General features: G+C 40.9%; 1 protein-coding gene and 1 long non-coding RNA gene across 2 annotated transcripts; one reads left to right on the forward strand and one right to left on the reverse strand.

Moving 5' to 3' along the window:
- The first annotated feature begins 4,034 nt into the window (after positions 1–4,034).
- LOC121877443 (THAP domain-containing protein 2-like) lies at positions 4,035–5,156 on the forward strand. The gene is made up of 3 exons (XM_042383208.1): positions 4,035–4,123; positions 4,428–4,649; positions 4,877–5,156. Exons 1-3 carry the CDS (start codon positions 4,035–4,037, stop codon positions 5,154–5,156), a joined length of 591 nt encoding a protein of 196 aa, XP_042239142.1.
- A 12,728-nt stretch (positions 5,157–17,884) lies between these two features.
- LOC121877267 lies at positions 17,885–19,257 on the reverse strand. Its single transcript, XR_006090960.1, has 3 exons — positions 19,155–19,257; positions 18,447–18,722; positions 17,885–18,198 (listed from the first exon to the last, which is right to left on the reverse strand). It is a non-coding gene; the product is annotated as an uncharacterized LOC121877267 (long non-coding RNA).
- Between the last annotated feature and the right edge of the window lie 1,644 nt (positions 19,258–20,901).

Here is a 20,901-nt window from a genome sequence, read left to right on the forward strand (position 1 = left end):
AGAAATTCCACCTCCAAGACCAAGCCTCAAGTTCCACCTCCAAGACCAGGCTTCAAGTTCCACCTCCAAGACCAAGCCTCAAGTTTCACCTCCAAGAGAATGCCTTAAATCTCCTCCAAGTGACAGTAAAAACTCACCTCCAAAGGCATTATCACCTCCAAGGGAAAGAAAAAACTTACACAATAGGATATAAAGAGACTTTCACCTTCAAGAGAAAGCAAATACTCTTGGGCCTCTAACAGAAAGCGTAGGGATTCACCTCTAAAAGAAGCCGACAACTTTCACCTCCAAGAGTGAAGAGAATTTCCCAAGAAAGTGACGAGACTTTCAACTCCAGGAGAAAATAAAGACTTTCACCACCCGATGCAAATTGAGGTCCTCATCCGAAAATTCTCATATTCAAGAAAAATCAGAACTCTCACCTTACAAAGCGGAGACTCAACGCCAGCAGAAAGTAATCACCTTCAAGAGAAAAACTAAATCTCTTCCACCTCGATATAAGAGTTTAATCCAAGAGAAAGCGAATAAGAAAACAAGAATCTTTCACTTCAAAAGAGCAAAAAAAAAAAATACTTCAAAAAGAAAGCGAAGCAATAACATAAATCTCCATGAAAAAGCAAATACTTTCACCTGGACGAGAGTGAGAAGAGACTTTCAGCCAACTTGTGAAAGCAGATGTGCAAACTTTCCCTCCCCGCGACGCAGAAGAGGAAGCGATATACTATTTGAATCGCATAAGAAGACTGAAGACTGATGCTTGAGTTTTTGTGATGCAAATATTCCCTCTCTGATGAGGAAGGGGAGAGGGGGGAACGGAGGAGGGGGGTGGTGAGGGAGGGAGGATGGGAGGTGGTGAGGGAGGCAGGGAGGTGGTGAGGGAGCAGGAGGTAGTGGGAGGGAGGCAGGGAGGTGGGTGAGGAGACAGGGAGGTGGTGAGGGAGACAGGGAGGTGGTGAGGAGGGAGGATGGGAGGTGGTGAGGGAGGCAGGAGGTGAGGGAGGCAGGGAGGAGTGAGGGAGGCAGGAGGTGGTGAGGGGAGGGAGGGGAGGGAGGGGAAGGGAGGTGGTGAGGGAGGTGGGGAGGTGGGTGAGGGAGGGAGGCTGGAGGGTGGTGAGGGAGGCAAGGAGTGAGTGAGGGAGGCAGGAGGTGGTGAAGGAGGGAGGCAGGAGGTAGGAGGGAGGCAGGGAGGTGGTGAGGGAGGCAGGGGTGGTGTGAAGGGAGGCAAAATTAAGTTAAACTGGACTGGGGGAGCAGGAGGGTGTAGGAAAAAGAAACAGTATTTCCTGGGAACTATTGCACAGTGCAGTACAATAATTATCTGGTGAAATTGAACTCATTCAATTATTTACTGTATAATACTACTCAAACATTTACAGGATAAACATTCAAAACATTAAAAAGTGTTCATGTTGTTTTTCAGTTGTTAGCATGACAAAAAAAAATAAAATAAAATCCGAGAATGATTTTTAATTCTTATTTTTAAAAATATCGTAAATCTGTAGATGTTTATACATTTTCTCTCTCAACACATGAGTGGCACCTTGTCAGCCTCTGTCACTGTGAAATGGATCTCGCTGACTGGGGTAAATAAAATGATAGTACTTGTTTTGTAATTCCTGAGCTATGTTGATATTATTTACTCTACTATTGAGATATTAACATTGATATTTAACAAAGTAACTCATGTTAAGTTTAGGATATTTTCACGTTAAGATATTTGGTACTTTTTTCTCGTTTAATATTCCTACAAACAGACTAGTATAATATTACAATACGTCTAGTTACTGTACTAATCAACTTTTTTTCACAACCGCTTCCCCTAATCAATAGAAACGGATGAAAAAGTACAAATAAAATAGGAAATAAGATAAAATAGAGAAATTGGAGCGAAGGCGATAAAAGTAAATGAGAATCGAGGCGCACTTTCTTCATTAATGACTGCCACGTGTTACAAATTTATCCCGCACCCATTTTCTCTAACAAGACAAAGGATTCATGTCAACGAATAAAGATAAACTTTCAATGACCTATGACTAGATCTGGCAGGGAGGAAACAAACTATCCCACCATTGGTAATATTCTGGTGGTGGAGTCTCGGATGACACAGTACAGTAAACACTCGACAGATGGCGTCATGCTGCTTGGTGCTGCCGTGTTAAACATCGACACACCCACCAGCATAACCTCAACAATATTTTATCTTTTACTGTCCCTCTCCCCTCTCCTCCATCTTCCTTCTCGTTTTTAATTCGATGACGCAACATTTTTTTCTTCAATATTACAAGGTTAAAATTTACTGTACATAGATAAAAGTGGCGTAAATCATTTTTTTTTTTATTTCACGGCCCACTACACATCACAGCTAAATATTCTGGTAGGTGACAGTATATTATCGACACTCCCCGTTTAACCATCTACAAAACGACTTTCACAAAAAAAAATTAATTATAATTTCACAAATACGATAGGTACTATTTATCTAAACTCAAAACGAATATCCTATTGAAATACAGAATGTTGATATATTCTATGAGGTACAAGTTACGTTATTTTGTGATACGAGAAGCTGGTTTGAGCTTACCAGTGAGAGACGTATTGAGACTTGCTGACAATCCTCTTCAGTTAACTGCTGCTGTTCCTCCTATGTTTCGTCCATTGTGGTTGGCAAGCAAAGGGGTAAAGCACTACGACTGGAATTTGCTATGGAGATGCTGTCTTGTCTGTCCTCAATCTTCCGACGTCCGCCATGACAGTCCCATTATTTTATCATGACGTCACTGACGATCCCTACAACAAGAATATATGTTAACATTATCACCTTATTCGTTATTAATGGCATATATTTTTATTATGTATTTCCCTAGGATTTTATATTTTTAGTACTGTATTAAAATTTAGACCAGATTAAATGTAATAAATACCCGGATTAAGTTACAGAATAACATTTGCTCTTCTAATAAGCTTCTAAACCTTCTTGAATCCCCTTTCCAGTGACGGATGCTGCTGATGATGATGGACTGATCATCAATATTTACCTGGTGATGAAGTCGAAGGAATGACTGATTAAATCCAGATGGTGATTCGGAAAACAAGTTAATCTGGTTCCCTGTTGTCATTGTATTGGACAAAAGGTATAGATTATTGAACGACGGCTCTGATTGGTCGAATAGGTATAAACAAAATGTATCATGACCGTATCTAAGCCTTAAAATGTCTAAAGTAAATAAACATATGCTAACAGATACCGACCGAGCTCTATAAAGAACTTGTGTGAGGCCCCAAACTTACTTGAGAATGGGAGAGCGAAATTACACCAAACTTGGGAAATTTGCTCAACAAGTGACAAGGTCCACATGATAAACTTTCGGTGCCCATCACGCCAATATTGAGGTGTTGGCAAGGTGGTGAATATTTTGAGAGGGGTTAAAAGAAAACTTATGAGACTCCATGGGTGACTACGTTAATTTACAATAATAGCGTCACTTACTCGATAGTTATCCAATTGGCAACTTGACGTTTAATAATGATGATGATGATGATGTTGTTTGTTATTAGTATTTAAATTTAAATAAGGGTAAACAATGGTTCTTTGTAGTGTCATGAAATACAGAGAAATTACTATAACGATTAAATTATTTATCTCCACTAGGATCTGATTCATAAGCCTCAAATTAACTCAAAATATAGGTATCAGACGACGTATTTACAAGGACAAGTAAATGAACAAATGAAATAAACGAAACCACAGCATAGATTAACCCCAACACGAATCTCAGCCTTACCAAACACTTGAGGGTACAAAAATTATACACCACTTATCTCTATGCTGTATATCCTGAGTCCAGTCCACTGATCTCAAAAAAGACTGGATCGAGCAAGCCATTGTTCTCGAGTGCGCAAAGTTGCAGCCAACAAAATTTGGGCAGCGCAATATTGGATGGACCCAAAGCTTACAGCTGAATGTAACACAAATATGGCGAAGCTGGGAACTCAGAGCTGTGCTTTCGGGTGCAGCAAGTGAAGAAAATTAGGAAATGAAAGAGAAAACGTTCGAGGTGATAGTGAAGGGAACTGAAGACGAAGAAACGACGACGAAACGTAAATTTCCAAGGACTTTTCATGGGTAAGTTATACTTTTATTGCTGCTACTAGCCTCAGGCCGATCCCTTGATGCCTAATGAAGAGGCAGCACTCGATGTTAGCTTCACGCCACTTTAACGTCGATAACGAATTTATATGAGGATAAAATATTTATCTTCAACATAATTAAGTCTAAGTTGATATTTAGCCTTTCGTTTCTTCCATACTTTTGCATCGATATAATCAGGTAATAGCTAATTTCGTTTCAAGCTAACAAAGCTTATCGAATGCTTTGTATTATCAATTAAATGAATAAATTTCTGACAAGCATAATTTCTCATCAACAGATTTCCATCTAATCCTGAGAAGAGAAAGCAATGGCTTGTTCAAATGCATCGTGAGGACTGGTCACCTACATCACACTCCAAAATATGCTCGGATCATTTTGAAGAGGAAAATATTGACAGGACAGGGCAAATTGTCAGATTAAAGGCTAATACAGTGCCAACAAGATTTAAAAAGTTTCCAAAACATCTTCAAAAGGTATATTTCTATTTTATGGATACTAAGTATGACGAATAAACATGATGAATATGTAATTGTATGCCTGATATTCCTAAATCTTGGCGCATGTTTTTCTAATCCCCAAGCAGGGATAAATATTGTTCCATAAACTTTTGGCTGTCGAAAGATATCCTGGGCACTGTTATTGTGAACAAACATTGGGGAAAAGTTACTATTTTTGTGGAAGAATATTTGTGCAGAATACTTATTTCTAGTTTACAATTTTTTTCAGGCTACAAGTAAACGAAAGAACCCCAAAAAAGAGGCACCATCTGGAAGTTTCATCAAGTGAGCACCAAATTGAAGAGGACAAAGACATGGAAGCTAAGCCAGCAAAGATACAACATAGTAAACATAGTTACTGCTTTGTTGATTCACCAAGAGAGTTAAAACAGAAGCTAAACAAGAGTAATGAGAAAATATGTCAATTGAAGAACTTAAAATACTCACAGCAGAAGTCACATCGTTTAACTCGCCAACGTCGATTATCCCGTTCTCTAGGCCTATCCTAGTCTCAAATCACCTTTTGTGTCTCCTCGAGCAGTTATATGACTGCATCGCCGACAAGAAAAATATTATCCTGGATTTGCGAGCAAAATTTGGCATGATAGCCTCACTGATTCAGCCAAATCCGCGTAAAGCGTGGTCGTGGATAAGGGTCTGTACACAGGAAATGTGCTTCTCATTTGTGTAAAACAAGCAAATAAATACAACTAAACTACATCCAGGACTGATTCTTGTTTAGTTCCACCGCACAGTGCCGTTCTTGGCAGTAAATATATAAGCTGTCATTAGTTATTCAGATATTCTCCAACACAAGGACTACAGTGATCTCCGCAGCTTTGTTTACGTTTTGGGTCCATCCAATATGGCCGCCAAGATTTCAACCTGGCTGCGCTTTCTAAACAATAGAAGCTCGATCCAGTCTTTTTTCGAGATCGGTGGTCCAGACCCACTATACCACACGTGCACCACACTACCTCACATCAGCCAGGCTCGTCGCCGTTTACTGACCGACCCGCGTTTTCACTCTCACTTCCGCCACAACATTCTGATACCAAGTCACCAATTATATACTATTTTATCTCTACCACACACTATTAAAGCTATTTATTTTATATGTGTAGACACATTATACATTAACATACAATACATTAAATATTGATTACATACTGCAACACAAAAATAGAGAATATAGCTCTACGAGTACTTAACGAGCAAACAAGGTAAATACCTATTGAACCAGCTGGGTGACGCCGCATAACAAAAGCTAACTGACGTAACTAATATTAAAATAGCTTCAAGTGAGGTATGTACAGTATGTCTAGTGTACAGAAAGTAGTAATGAAACACGGTAAGACAAGCCCTTTGACTTTTTCACTGGTTCCTTGTCGTTAATGCCTCTCTGCCTGACAACCTGGGAGGATTTGGCAGGAAAAAACAGCGAAATAGCCAAGAGGAAATTTTATTGTTCTTGTTGGTATTGGTGTGCGTTCTTGTTCTTGTGTACAGGTGCGGACATTAATAAAACTACGAATGACACACGAAAGAAAACCTGAATTAGAAATATAAATACACAATTGACAGATGTTACTAGTATGTGTTGCTACGGATAATGAGAATCGACACAAACTGGACTAGGCTAATCGTATTTACTTCCATTGTTTACTTTAGAAAAATACTTACATAGACAAACAAACACTCACTCAAGACACATAAATAACACATTAATCTTTCAAAAACTTAAACCAGCTGAGAAAATATCATTGTCATTGGAGATTCAACATAGGTAAATATTATTATTATTATTAATACGAGGTTCTTTCCCTCCTCCCTCCTCCTCCCTTGGCTGTCGATACCACAACCGCGTGGACGAGAACCTCAGGGGAAACTGACGCTAGTGAGGCAACATATAGACACAGTAGACGGTGGATAATCTGGCTACACTGACAGAGGAGTGAGTTGAACTTTGAATGATATTGCTAATCTCTTTTCTCCTTTTTTCTTATTTTTTTCTGTTTAATTATATTTCCCTCTTTTTTTTCATTTTTCTCAATATTTTTCTCATTTCTGCTTCTCTCTCTCTCTCTCACGGGACATGAACACATCCCCATTGTCTCGAAGCGAATTAAATTAACCTAACCCATGTCGCATTCTCATCTGAATATTGAGATGAATTTACAGGCGAAACTCACAGAGGTGTTTTGTGAGACTGTTGCCTTGAGTGACGAGCATTACGTTCGGGACAAGACCGTGCTGTTCCTCTACCCTAAAATATAACACTTGAGAGTTGCTTTGTAAGGCCAGAGCAATTTCCCTCTCCCCTCTCATTCTCCTCCTCCTCCTACCCTTCTCCCCTCTCGCATTCTTTTTCTCCCCATCTCTCGCATTCTCTTCCTCCCTCTCTCTTTCTCTTACCTCCCCCCACTCATTCTCCTTCCATCCCATCTCTCTCTCCTATTCCCTCCCTCTCTCCTTCTTTCTTACCTCTTTTCCTCTGTCCTCTCTTCCACTCCTTCTCTCCCTCAGAATTTAATATTACATGGTGGAGGAAAAGGGAGTGACGGAAATGAACAGAAGGAGTAATAAAGAGGAGGGAAGGGGGAGGAGCGTGGGAATGGGGGAGAAGGATAATAGAGGAAGTGAGGGAAGGAGAGGGGAGGGGAAGGGGGAGGAGCGTGGGAATGGGGGAGAAGGGTAATAGAGGAAGTGAGGGAAGGAGAGGGAAAGGTGAGTGTGTGCGCTCGTAGGTGTATGTGGTAATAGAACACCTGACTACGTACACACACACACACCTGAGTAGAAGCCCTGTGTTTCTGGGGTAGGCTATACGAGTACACTATGTCTATATATGGAAACGAGTAGGTCTAAGCGATTGTTCTATTTGGATTACAGTGTTGCATGTTTACTACCACTATTTATCATTTATTAATGTGTATTATCATTATCACCTTGTGTATATGTATCTTATCACGTTCTTGTTAGTTTAATCTAGAAAGGAATTAGCAATATATACTGGTAGATACAGGGATTAAGATGGATGTTGATTATGTGACATGTGGCTCAGGTGTGATATATATAATTTGGGCTTTCAACTGATGACTGGGCATAAAGTCATCCAGCATAAGCAGAGGCGGTCAGACGTCAAGTGTCAAACGTGGTGTTACGTCCAGCCCCTGAGTTAACTTATGACTCTAACGGTAAGACAGATCTTTGTATTTGTTTATGGGAACACCGTGAGGTAGGGAAGGTGGGAATGATGAGAAAGTAAGAGTGAGGGAGGTGAGGTAAGAGTGAGGGAGGTGAGGTAAGAGTGAGGGGAGGTGGAAGAGGGAGGGAGGTGAGAGTGGGGAGGGAGGGGAGGTGAGAGGAGAGTGAGGGAGGAGGTAAGAGTGAGGGAGGTGAGGTAAGAGTGAGGGAGGTGAGGTGGAGAGGAGGGGAGGTGAGGTGAGAGTGAGGGAGGTGAGGTGAGAGTGAGGGAGGGAAGCTGGTGTTTGTGACAACAATAATTTAAATGATTAATTCTTCACACATTAAGTGGAAGGACAAATTCCACCTCCTCTCCTTCCTCGCTCTCTCGTTCTCCTCCTCTCCCTCTTTCTTCTCCATCCCTCCTCCTCCCTCCTCTCCACCAAGCTCACATCTCTCACTTCATGAATAGGAAGTTTATGTGTGTGTGTGTGTGTGTGTGTGTGCGTATGTGAGTGTATGTGAAAATTGAGCTCTATATGTATGTATGTATATAGGTGTGTATTTAGGCTTGTATCTCTATATGTGAGTGACTGCTTTTGTTCCCGTGTGTGTAGTTGCATCCGTGTAGACATATGTAGTTATGTATGTGAGTAATAGTAGTAGTAGTAGTAGTAGTAGTAGTAGTAGTAGTAGTAGTAATAGTAGTAGTAATAGTAATAGTAGTAGTAATAGTAGTAGTAGTAGTATGTATGTGTGTGTGTGTGTGTGTAAGAGCATCACAAAAGTGGCATCCAAACTCAAGTGGCGGGATCGAACACCACTTTCATCCGTGCCTGAACCCTTTCTTCCTCTCCTTATGATCTTCCTTTGTCACGCCTACACAACAATGGCCTCTTTCCACGGCCAATTCTCTACGCAAATTCAACCCTTTGTTCCTCTACTTCTTCTCCTCTTACTTCAAACTTCTTCTTCTTCTTCAGTCTTAATTTCTTCTTACTTCAGTCTTGTTCTTAGGTTAGGTTAAAATAGTTTAGCGTTAAGGTGGTTTAATCTTCAGGTAAAATAAACTATAGGTGTCTAATGTTCAGGTAACACAATAAACAAAAGATAAACACAGAAGGTAATAAAACACGAACATGGGAGAGAGAGAGAGAGAGAGAGAGAGCTATGAATATCACACCAGTTCTACTAGAGACCAAAAACACCATAACAACCTCAGACCTCGATCACTATTCTCGTATACCGATATATTCAACTGAGCCGAGAGGGTGACTGTCATCCAATACCACAACGATATTATGTGAATTAGAGGAAATGTTTAATGATTTTGTGTTGTTAATTGACGTGTGTGTTTTAGGCAAAGCGCTGTCCAAGTCATTCCGTGTCCATGTTGCAGAAAGGGAATTTTGTGTTGGAATAGTTTGTTTATTTACCTACCTACCCCCCCTTCCCCTCCCCCTCCTCCTCCTCCTCCATCCTCCCTCCTCTCCTTCCTCCTCAATTCTTGGTGGTCTGAATTGGTCTGTGCGTATGTTATTAACTTGACTATTTCTCTACTCTCCTTTTCTTTTCGTTCAATTCCTTCTTTCCTTATAATATTTTCACCTTTATTCTCCTTTTTTGTCTTTTTTTCCTTCAATTCCTTATTTTCCCTCTTCTTCTTTTTATTCCTTCTCGCCATTTCTATCATTCTCATTATCCTACTTCCTCTCCCTTTTATCCTTTTCAATTCATTTTCTCTTCCCTTTACCTTCCGGTTTTTTTATCACTCTCTCTCTCTCCCTCTCCTCCTCATTTTCCATTCTCCCATCTCCCTATTCATTATCATCCCTTTCTCTCCCATACCCCCTCTTCAGAGGCTAGGAAATTTCAACTAGATATTCTTTATACTTTCTTCCATCTGCCTCCCTCCCTCCTTCTCTCTCCATCCTCTCTTTATCTCCCTTCTCTCGCTTCCTTTCCTCTGTTACTCCTCCTCCTCGTTCTCCTCCCCTGACATACCTAGCCAGGCCCTCATCAAGCTTCATCCAGACACGATAATTGACACGTATTCCTTGCATGATTTAGACGACCCGGTGTCCTATCCCGTGCTCCTTATCTCCCTCCCCTTCCTTTAACACTACACATCCCGACCTCCTCCATCCCCATTCCTTCTCATCAGCCCCCTTCCTTCCTTTCCCCTCCCTCCCTTTATCACTACACATCCCGACCCTCTCCTTGTCCTTCCCCTCCTCCTCCATCTTTTTTTTTATATACCCCAGGTGATTTTCACTTCCATTTACAAGTTCTTCTCGGCATTACGAACGTGTTGGGTGAACGAAGACAGGATCATGAGAGACCGTCTTTGGAACGACTGCATGCGGAGGAGATTCGAGGCATTGAGAAGGAGGAGGTGTTTCGGACGATAAAGTACGTACCGCGATTTACGTGACGCGCCAAGTCGATATTTTAAGTTGTAAATTTTCAGAATAAAGGGACGTAAACACCCTCAATTCTTCTCATTTCCCACCACTTAATATTTTTTTTCTCTTCCGTCATATTTTTTTTTATTTAAAGATGTAGATTCTAAAAACGTTCTAAGAAAAGGAGGGATTTAGGTTGGGTTTGTTGATATTTTGTGTGCTTGTTAAAGTGTCGTAAATACGTATTGTGTAGTGTTAAGCGTCCGGGTCCGAGCAGAGAGTCTATTTCTGGCCATATTATTTTGGGGGGTGGTCACGTAGTCTGCTGGAGGTTAGATGGAAGTTGATTATATATGTTCCTTTGTTGTGTGTGTGTGTGTGTGTGTGTGTGTGTGTGTGTGTGTGTGTGTGTGTGTGTGTATGTGTGTGTGTATGTGTGTGTGTGTGTGTGTGTATATACATTCAAAACCTCACAAAGAACACAACACAGAGACCAAAACAAAAATATATAAACTAACATCAACAAAGTAACACAGCACTAAATATACTCTGATACTTGCAACACCTCCCACCACCACTCGGCTTCAGGAGGTATCACCCACAACAACACAACACGTAACACTTTCTCTCCACCTTACGCACACACAGACACACATACCCCCACCCACACACACACACACGTAACACTTTCTCTCCACCTACGCACACACAGACACACATACCCCCCACCCACACACACACACACACGTAACTTCTCTCCACCTTACGCATACACAGACACACATACCCCCCACCCACACACACACACACGTAACACTTTCTCCCACCTTACGCACACACAGACACACATACCCCCCCCCCCACACACACACACACACGTAACACTTTCTCTCCACCTTACGCACACACAGACACACATACCCCCCCACCCACACACACACGTAACACTTTCTCTCCACCTTACGCACACACAGACACACATACCCCCACCCACACACACGTAACACTTTCTCCACCTTACGCACACACAGACACATACCCCCCCCACCACACACACACATGCTTTCTCTCACCTTACGCACACAGACACACATACCCCCCACCCACACACACACACACACCACCAATAGTGACAAGCCGAGGAAACTTAATGTAGAATCCAATATTGGGGGAAAACCTTACCGTGATCATTAGGAACCGGAGGCCATCCTGGGAAAAATAAAGCCAGGGAAAAAAGCAAGGACAACCACGTCTAAATATATAAAGCATAGTGTGTTTGTTTGTTTGGATGGTTGATTGGTTCAGTGTTTGTGTGTGTGTTTTTTCTTATGTCATTGTTTGGTTGTTTAATTGTGTATGTGTGTTTGTTCGGTTGTTTCAGTGTACACGTGCCTGCACCTGTGGCCATGTATTGTCAAGTACTACTATAAATGCCACCACAACGATCAAACCTTGCCAACCTCCCCACCCACCACCACCATCACCACCACTGTCACCACCGACACCACCACTATCACCACCACCACTATCACCACCACCACCACTATCACAACCACCACTATCACCACCACCACACTATCACCACCACCACTATCACCACCACCACCACCACATCACCACCACCACCACCACTATCACCACCGCCGCCGCCACCATGACCACCACCAAGCACACTACCATCTTTCTCTCATTACTCCCCACGGACACAGCCAGCCAGCCAGCCAGCCAGCCAGCCAGCAAGCCAGCCAGCCAGCCACAGCCAGCCAGCCCAGCAGTCAGCCAGCCAGCCAGCCAGCCAGCCAGTCAGTCCTCTTGACTACGGAAACAACACACAACACTCCACATTACCTACACATACACACACACACACACACACACACAGACACACACACACACAGTATCTGACCTTATTAACCACCAATCACCCTATACCTCGCACGAAACACCTATTCTTTCCCTCCACCCTCACCTGTGTCGAACAATGGTGGTTGGGTGGTGGTTGGGTGGTGGTGTCAGCGTTTTGGGAAGGGTCACTCGCGCACGCTGCCCCTCACGGCCACCAAACGCACCCCATGTAGAATTTGCCTGTGGCTTGGGATTTACAGTTATAGTAGCCAGGGTTAAGAGTTGCTGGTCCCTGGGTTCCTCCTGGAGACAGTCTGGGTACACAGACAGTTTTTTAGAGGCCAATCTTCTCCATGGATAGGGTGAGGGAAGGAAGGGTAGAGGGGGGGAGGGGAAAGGAGAGGAGGGGAGAAGGAGGGAGGGAGAAAAGGGAATGTTAAGGGAAAATATTGGGAAAGGGTAGATGGAGGGAGGGAGGGAAGGAGGGATGGGATAAGGTGGATGGAGGGAGTTGGGGGTAAGGATAGCAGGAAAGGGAGAGGGTAATGAAAGAAGGAAGTATAAGAGGAGGAAGGTAGGAGGAGCTGAGGATAACTGGGAGAGGGAAGGTGACACGTAGAGAGAATGGATGAAATGGAAGAGAAAGGTCGATAGGGCTATAAATAGTGAGAATGAATGAAGGAAGAACGTTAAGAAAGAAAGTAAGATCAAAACTCTAAATCTAACGAGAGAGAGAGAGAGAGAGCTATCCTCAAAACTCCCTGTGTTCCCTCGTACAAGCCCCACGATTCGCTCTTATAACTTTTTTTTTCAAGTGCAAATCTTGTTTCGGATTCTCAGAAATTCACTTATATAATTTTTTTATTTTTTTTTCCGGATAAAGTAAGACGTATATTTGCATCTTCCAGGTCGACTTAAGATAAGAATTTTTTTTTTTTTTTTTTAATTAAATGAAATTTACAGTGAGACATTTCCCTAACTAGATCAGATCTCTTAACACCAGTTAAGGGACAAAATTTAACAGGCGGAGTCTCTGTGAATCTTGACCTTGGTCCTACTGTACCAGATAAATATATACCTGATTAAAGTATAATTAATTATGTGGCGCACTTTTCTCTGACGGTATCTGGCACTGGTTTGTTTTGGTTCACGTAGCCCCCTGGCAGCCATTTAAGGAACTAATGTTCTCTTGCGTGTTTAGATGATTCTTTTCTTGTTTTCTTATCCGGACGAAATCTCGACAATGGCTGAACCAAATTGCTTCGAATTTGGCACACAACTAGCCTGGCTACTTGTGTTATTTTCGGTACAAAGGGAGACAGATATTGAGAGCGGTATACAAAAACAAGTAATGAAAGAGAGCAGGAATAAAATAAAATAGTATGAAACTGAGGGATATAAAAACAGGAAGCAGTAGAGAGGAAGGAGAAACAGAGGATGAAGGGGTGAGAGTAGGGAGGGTTGTGCCTAACACGTCATTTACGAATAATTATTTATGCAAATTACTGTTGACACGAACATCAGATTCCCCCTTCCTCTCACTCTCCCTCCACTCTCAATTCTTCTCACTCCCTCACTTTTCCAGCCCCCTCCTCTATCCCAAACCCTCCCTCGTCACTCTTGCTTTCCCTTCCAAACGAATTCCCTTTCTGACTGTGACCTATATATACTGTAAATGAATATGATGTATTTCCTTGTGTATGAACCTCTGTCCTGCGTGGCAGTGAAAAGTGATAGTACCCCCAGTGTCAAGACCTGACTGAATTACTCAGAATAGGCAAATTGTACTCCAAGCTTTGTCAATAAATTTGTTAACCGTAAAATCCCTTCTATCGACATCCCCCACCACCCATCCAGAACCCAATACTGTATTAGGAGGTCACGGCGTATGACTGTTAAGTGCGTGGTTTGGCCCCGGGCTGAGTGGAACGGGTCTTACCGTGTTTTCCTGGCGCACAAAATGTTTTTCATAATGATGATTTACAAAAGACGAACTGTGTTGGAGAAGAAAGTTACCTAGAATACATAGACACAGAACGGCTCATAGTTACGTGAATCGCCTTGTTTTATCCGTGGTTCTCCCCTTCCTTCACGATTCACCTCTCCTCCTCTTCCGTCTCTCTCGCTCATCTTAATTCAGTAATAACCTTTTCCTGCATGTTAAGAGGAAGATAACAGCTAAAATACTCTCTTTTTTTACGAGCGTTGACGTGTGGTCCCTGCGAAGCCGTCTGTGGATGCTGGAGTCCATCACAAGGCTATAAGATGCAAGTCCCCAGAACCTAACTTGACTATCTTAACCTAGCTTAATATACTTCAACATAACTCAGCCTAACTTAATAAAGTCTAACTTACCTATCCCTATAAACCAACCTAACTTACCCTAACCTAATATAATCAAACCTAACTTAACCTAACAGCATATAGGCTAACCTAACAGCCTAGCCTAATGCAATATAAAAACTAACTTAGCTTAGTCTACTATAGTCTAGCCACACTAAGCCTAGTCTAACACAGTCTAACCTAGCAACGTAAGTCTAAGCTAACCTTAAACTAGCTTAGCCTATCCCTAACCTATTATAACATTTAGCCAATATAATCAATTTTAATCTAACGTAATCTATTCTAGCCCAACCGTAGTATCAGCTGTTCTAGTCAAATTTATCTTTAGTCTGATATCATTTATGCTAACTAATCTTACTTAGCCTATCTTATCACCATCTAGCCTGACCTATTCTTAAACTTGTTGATTTCTATATTATTGCGCTTTAAGACCTTTAAGCGTGTAGTCTTTAAGATCTTTAAGCGTGTAGTCTTTAAGATCTTTAAACATGTAGTCTCTGTACTTACTCTAGCTGTCAACATTTAAAAAGATAAATCTCTCTGGGACACTGAACTTTTATATAAACGCGTCACCCACTTATCAGGCAAGTACCTCTACTAATAGGCACCTTTGTATATTATACTACTTCCACGGGGGTAATACTTTACGACTGTTGCGCCCTATTAACGAGTAACTTGAGGGAATTCTTCTCTGGAAGATTAATGTTTTCTAATCTCAAGAAAGGCCCCAAATAATGGATTATATTAGTTTAAGTTAAAGGTAGTTTTGGTTTGTACACACACACCATAGTTTCGACGCACCCTCTACCCCTACGCCTGCCTCGAGGGAAGTTGTAGTCAGGGCTGCAAACCGAACGATCCTTCTTGTATAATGATGTTAAGTATAGTGATGGTAAATAAAGTGTCGTGAAGTCGCTAAAAAATCTGTATCGTGCAATATTCTCTCAAATATTATATCATGAACTGCTATTCGTACAATCCAGCGAAGCTTCGAGCTACCACATAGCACCACTGAATGATGGGTGGGGGGGTTAGTGAGAGGGGGGGGAGCGTTCGGTATGAAGCCAAGGCTACGACTTCCATCGAGTCAGGAGTAGGGGTAGAGGTGAGTGTACATTTTGTCTGATAAATCATATTATGAAGTAGTAGTTAGCAAGTCGTAGCGCGCGGCCATGCAAATGTTGGGACGGAGAAAGTGGGAAAATAATATTACGAAATGCTTATTCCTTCCCTTTTGTGGACTTTACTTGTGGTAAGAAAACCTTTATCTTCAATAATTTTCCAATTGCTGGTTCAGGGGCGCATCCATCGTTTATCCCGAACTGACAGAGCCACTGTAGCGTGAGCAGCTGTGATTAGTGAGCAGTGTGGACAGTGGCGGCCAGCGAGTGTTGGCTTAGCCAGAGTAGCGGTCAGATGGAGGTATTTCCGAATGTTCAACTATTACGAGCTTTTGATCAAAGATTCAAAGGATAATCCACGAGCAGGCAGGGATCAGGTGGAGGTATCTGGGGAGGTTTTACTAGAGCTCTGAATACAGTATTCACACTCCACCAAGCGGGCTGTCATAAAGTCAACTAGTTTCTGTGGTGTCGATGCACCAGCAGCATTTTTCAGTGCTAATACTTTTTCGCCTGACCCAAAGCTAATAGTAACTCACCTCGACTTATTCAGAAGAGCGCATTACTGCTACAATTCACTAGAAAAGACCCAAGGAACGCCTAGAACACTCCACCATATTGAAACAGTTAAGTATTGGTGAATTCATTAATGATCAAAACATCCGATTGAAAAAACAATTATTATTATTTAAATATTAATTGAATTACTATATTATAATTATTATATTCAAATATTAGTTTTTTTATATCAAGACATTTTATTCAGTATTTATGACATCAATTGAATTGTTTATTTATATTTTTCCTTCTTTATTAAATGCAACCGCAGTGAAAATGTGTTATCTAGTATTGCATTAAATCTAAACTGACATATCAAGATACAGTATTATCCATTTCAGTTCATGCGATCGTGGTGAATGGTTTCAATTATTATTAGCAGACATTGATTTGAATATTTTTGCGGCGGTTCTGTAGCCGCTGATGGCGTTAACTTGAACGCGAAAGCTAATATCACATTTTCACTCCCTTTTCTTCTATAAAATAATAGTATTAATGTTAGCAGTATTAGATTATTATTATCATTAGTAGTAGTAGTAGTGAGTAGTAGTAACAGTAGTAGTAATAGTAGTAGCAGCAGCAGCTGTAGTAGTAGTAGTAGTAGTGGTGGTGGTGGTGGTGGTGGTGGTCGTTATGGTAAAAAAAATTGCTTAACCCCAAATTCCTTTAGTGGAATAATGCAGTATATAATTCTTTCAATTTCAATTTCAATTGTTTATTCCTTGATAGAGGAAGCGGGATCCTAGTGCTGTCACTAGGTACCCCTGTACAATGACACCAGAAGCATCTGGCAAGTGTGACAAGTATATACAGTATAAATATTATAAGGGGCTTACTAAAGCCTAAGGAAGGAAGGATATTCCTTTAACACATAATCAATATTATTTACAAAATATCTGGCCAGTATGGGGAGGAGGTTTGTATAATTCTTTACAGTATAACAAATTGAAAAAAAAAATGTGGCCAGTTACCAACTTCCCTAACAAAAAGGCTCTGGCCATTAATGTAAACTGAACTCTGCCGCAACACACAAAGTGAACATGGACGAGAATTTAATGTATTACCAGTAAGCTATGCCGCTCTCCGGGACAGGGGGGTTAAGCACTATGTTGCCTTACTTTTTTCTGGTCTGGAGGCTAAGTTAAAAGTTATAAATTTTTTCACGTTTTGCTTTTGTGTGAAGTGAAAAGAGTGTGACAAGGAAAGTGGTGAAGATAACTACATCTCGGAGGCTTGGGAGATCAATAGAGTTTTTTCTCTACTTTGAGTGTCCATTTCTAAAGGAATTCGGGAGATATTTTTTTTTTTACAGTATATGTTTTTATTCTTTCATTGCTGTTGTTGTTTGGCTTCTGCTTTCAACGTATGTATTTTATCTTGGTAAACAACAAAATTATTCACCCACAAATTTAACTAAGAACGAAACTATTCCAGGATTTGAGGGATAATATTATTCTTCACGTCAGCAGCTTTAACAGAAACTACAAGATAATGTATAGTCACTTCGTTTCTATTGGTCGATGAACTATGACATCATGGGCTACAGAGGCCTCGAGATCGTATGATTCAGCATTTAGGTGGTATGGCAGATAGGATATTTTTTTTTAAATATTTCAGGCTACTGCACTTCAACATCGAAGGTCTTGAAAAGCGTATTTTCGATTAGTTAATACACTAGTCATCAACAATAAGAAATTAAGATGAGTACAACTACCTGATTTGGTAACATAATGAATTAAGTCTGTGGGAAGCGACAAAGAAGACAGGAATGATAATTAATGAATGTTGTTTATTTTTATTTTTTTTAGGATATCCTCAATAACCTTAAGATTTGGCAGGTGGCAATAGAGAAAACGGACTAGGTTCCCCAAATTCCTAGGGAGGACTATGGTAATCTAGGAATTAATGTTTTCCCTCGTTTAAACTCGGATAAGATTACACAAACATACTTATTATTATGAACCGCCATAATAATCATTTTAAAGAACGATCGACAACAACCTGTTTGTCTGGGGGGAGGGGGGAGAATGGTGCTTGAGGCGCCTTAACTGAGTCCCGGACGTTTAAAGAATAGGCCGTGATCCACAGTCCACCTGAAAAGAAAAAATAATAGTTCATGTCAATATTGTCTCTCTCTCTCTGTTGTCTGTTATATTTTCCTTCTCTCCCTCATCATTTTCTCTCTCTTTTTAATCTTCCTTTCCCTCCCCACCCTCGATTCCTCTCTCTCTGACTGCTTTCACTCCCTAACTCAACTCACCCTCTCTCTTTTCCTCTCTCTTTTCCTCTCCCTCCCTAACATGATTTCTCTTTAATTCTATCTATCTCTCAGCTCCCTCACCATTTGGGGCCAGTTGCAACTCTTGATAGTGTCATCCCAGAGCAGCGAAGATTGACACACCAGCTCCCAGGCCACACCCCTTAACCCACACTCGCAGAACATGGCGCAGTTGTTCGGATGGGCAAAGTACTCTGGCTGCTCTCCCGGCGTGGGTGGACATAGAGCGGAGACCTCATCAGGACAACGGTAGAGGGAGGTGTGGTTCTTCGACTGGATACAAGGCAAGGAGACCATCAGCAGCGTCGCCGTCAGAATTCCCCAGCAGATCATCGTCATCTGTTGGGGTGTAGATTGTTATAGATATATATCGTAAAAGTGATGCAAGTTTAGATTTTGTCACCTTATAACGGCATTTAGTGTAGGTATTCAATGTACTTGTGCATAGACAGTGCAAGTATACGAACAATTTACAATTTTACATATACACTGCAACCATACAATGTACATTATATTATGCACATATACAAACGATATACATATAGTGTATATTGCAGGTATATAAACACTATACGTAGATAATGAAAGTATACACAAATGTACACAAAACAGTACAAATGGCAAACAGTAAATCAATTTTACCAAGAATACCCAAACAAAGCAATATGATTATTACCAAATATACACACACACACACACACACTGAAATATACACAGATACTAAAATACACACACAGAGACACTAATATACACACTCACTCACACACATACCCTGTTGTGGTGTACGAGCGTGGCGGGGAGGTGACGTTGCTTAGTCTCTACCTATACACAAGAGCGCACAAGGTTACTCTGGCCAACCTACTCGTATATATTCCTGCTCGCCTGGGAACTCACACCTGGAACACTCGACCATATCCTCCTTCTTGCTACATCTTCTCATCAACTGCCAGCTGTTAAACACGTCTATTGTAGTGTTATCTTAGTAAAGGGGACACTGAGTCACAGAGTCATGTGGTGTTATCGATTTATCTCGTAAAGTAAGATTCTCGTTGTCAGTAGCATTATTTTTTCTACCCCTGTTAAGTTTATAGTGTGTGTGTGTGTGTGTGTGTGTTTTAGTGAAAGCGTGTGTGTGAGAATGTCTGTGTGTGCAATTGTGTACACAGGTTAAAATTATCGAAATTATCGCCAACGACGTCTGTTTGTTAAGGAAGGGAAGACGGAGGAACAATCAACTTTGGATTATGTCGACATTCTCCTCACCATATCCCTGACGTCATCAATCAGCTGGCCTGACATTGTGACGCTGCTCGGTTGTTAACGTAACAGAAACGGATAATGACTGGCAGCAATTTATGTAACTCATACGATGGTCGGGGTTTGATAATGTGTCCGTATCCTCGTTCACATCACTAGATACCTTACTTCCTTATGTGTGCTATGTGCTGAATAAATTCGTCTGGGGTTAGTTAGATAAAATATTAAAAGTGGCGTCCCCGTAAGTGAAAAGGTTAGTGGAAATAGTCTACGAAAGTCTCTGTCTTGGAGCGTAAAATAGAAATAGTTGTATATCACTTGCAGTACATTATGGAATACAGGATTTCCCATGACAAATGGTATAGGAAATAGGGAAGTTTGCCACAACAACTAGAGGAATCAGTCAGGAGGAAAATTCTAACTTTAAATTTTTTTACACATTCCATAACTTTGTATGTAATCTGTTTCACTCCTTTTCTTGTTTTTATTTATTCCTGTACACTAAGGAGGTTAAATGTATTCAACAACAAGTATCAACGAGTAACACAAATAATTAATCCTTTGTCTAATTTTCTTTCTCACTGAATTGTGCGTTTTAGAAAACTGATAAAGACAACAACCCTTCAGAGGACGCTGTGAACCAACGTCTGAATACTGTAGTTATTATCATTACATCAAGTGTCAGTCTACAGCTGTTTCCTAGTCCTTTTCAGATAATTCTTGGCAGGGTTTCCACACACACACACACACACACACACACACCTAGTTATTATATATCATATTTGTATCACATATGTTACTAGTATATCATTTGTCAATTAAGAGACCCATTCCCCAATTATGCAACTATATATTTTCAGCCTTCCGGCTGTTATGCTCTTTCAATGAACCGTTAATTATTATTATTATTATTATTAGTAGTAGTAGTAGTAGTATTGCACACACACACACACACACACATCAGTTTTATATTCCATAACCAGATCGCTTAAAAGGCTCCGAAGCGAACTTGCTCGTGCGGCCACAACCCTCATGTCTAATTGAAATTCTACGGTTCACAGTAGCGGGATTTTTTCTGGCTAACGCCTGACGATTTTATCGAACTGAAGGCAAGCCCTTGGACTAATAGGGTTAGGCTAAGTAAATCCCGTTGACATTATAGATCATAAAATCATATTGTTTCACCTATGCAATAATAACCAAACAACCACCTCAAATAAAAATATAACCAACAGTATTATTCTTACATAATAATACTGAT

The sequence above is a fragment of the Homarus americanus genome, unplaced genomic scaffold (genome assembly GCF_018991925.1).
Source record: "Homarus americanus isolate GMGI-L3 unplaced genomic scaffold, GMGI_Hamer_2.0 scaffold367, whole genome shotgun sequence".
Taxonomy (NCBI): domain Eukaryota; kingdom Metazoa; phylum Arthropoda; class Malacostraca; order Decapoda; family Nephropidae; genus Homarus; species Homarus americanus.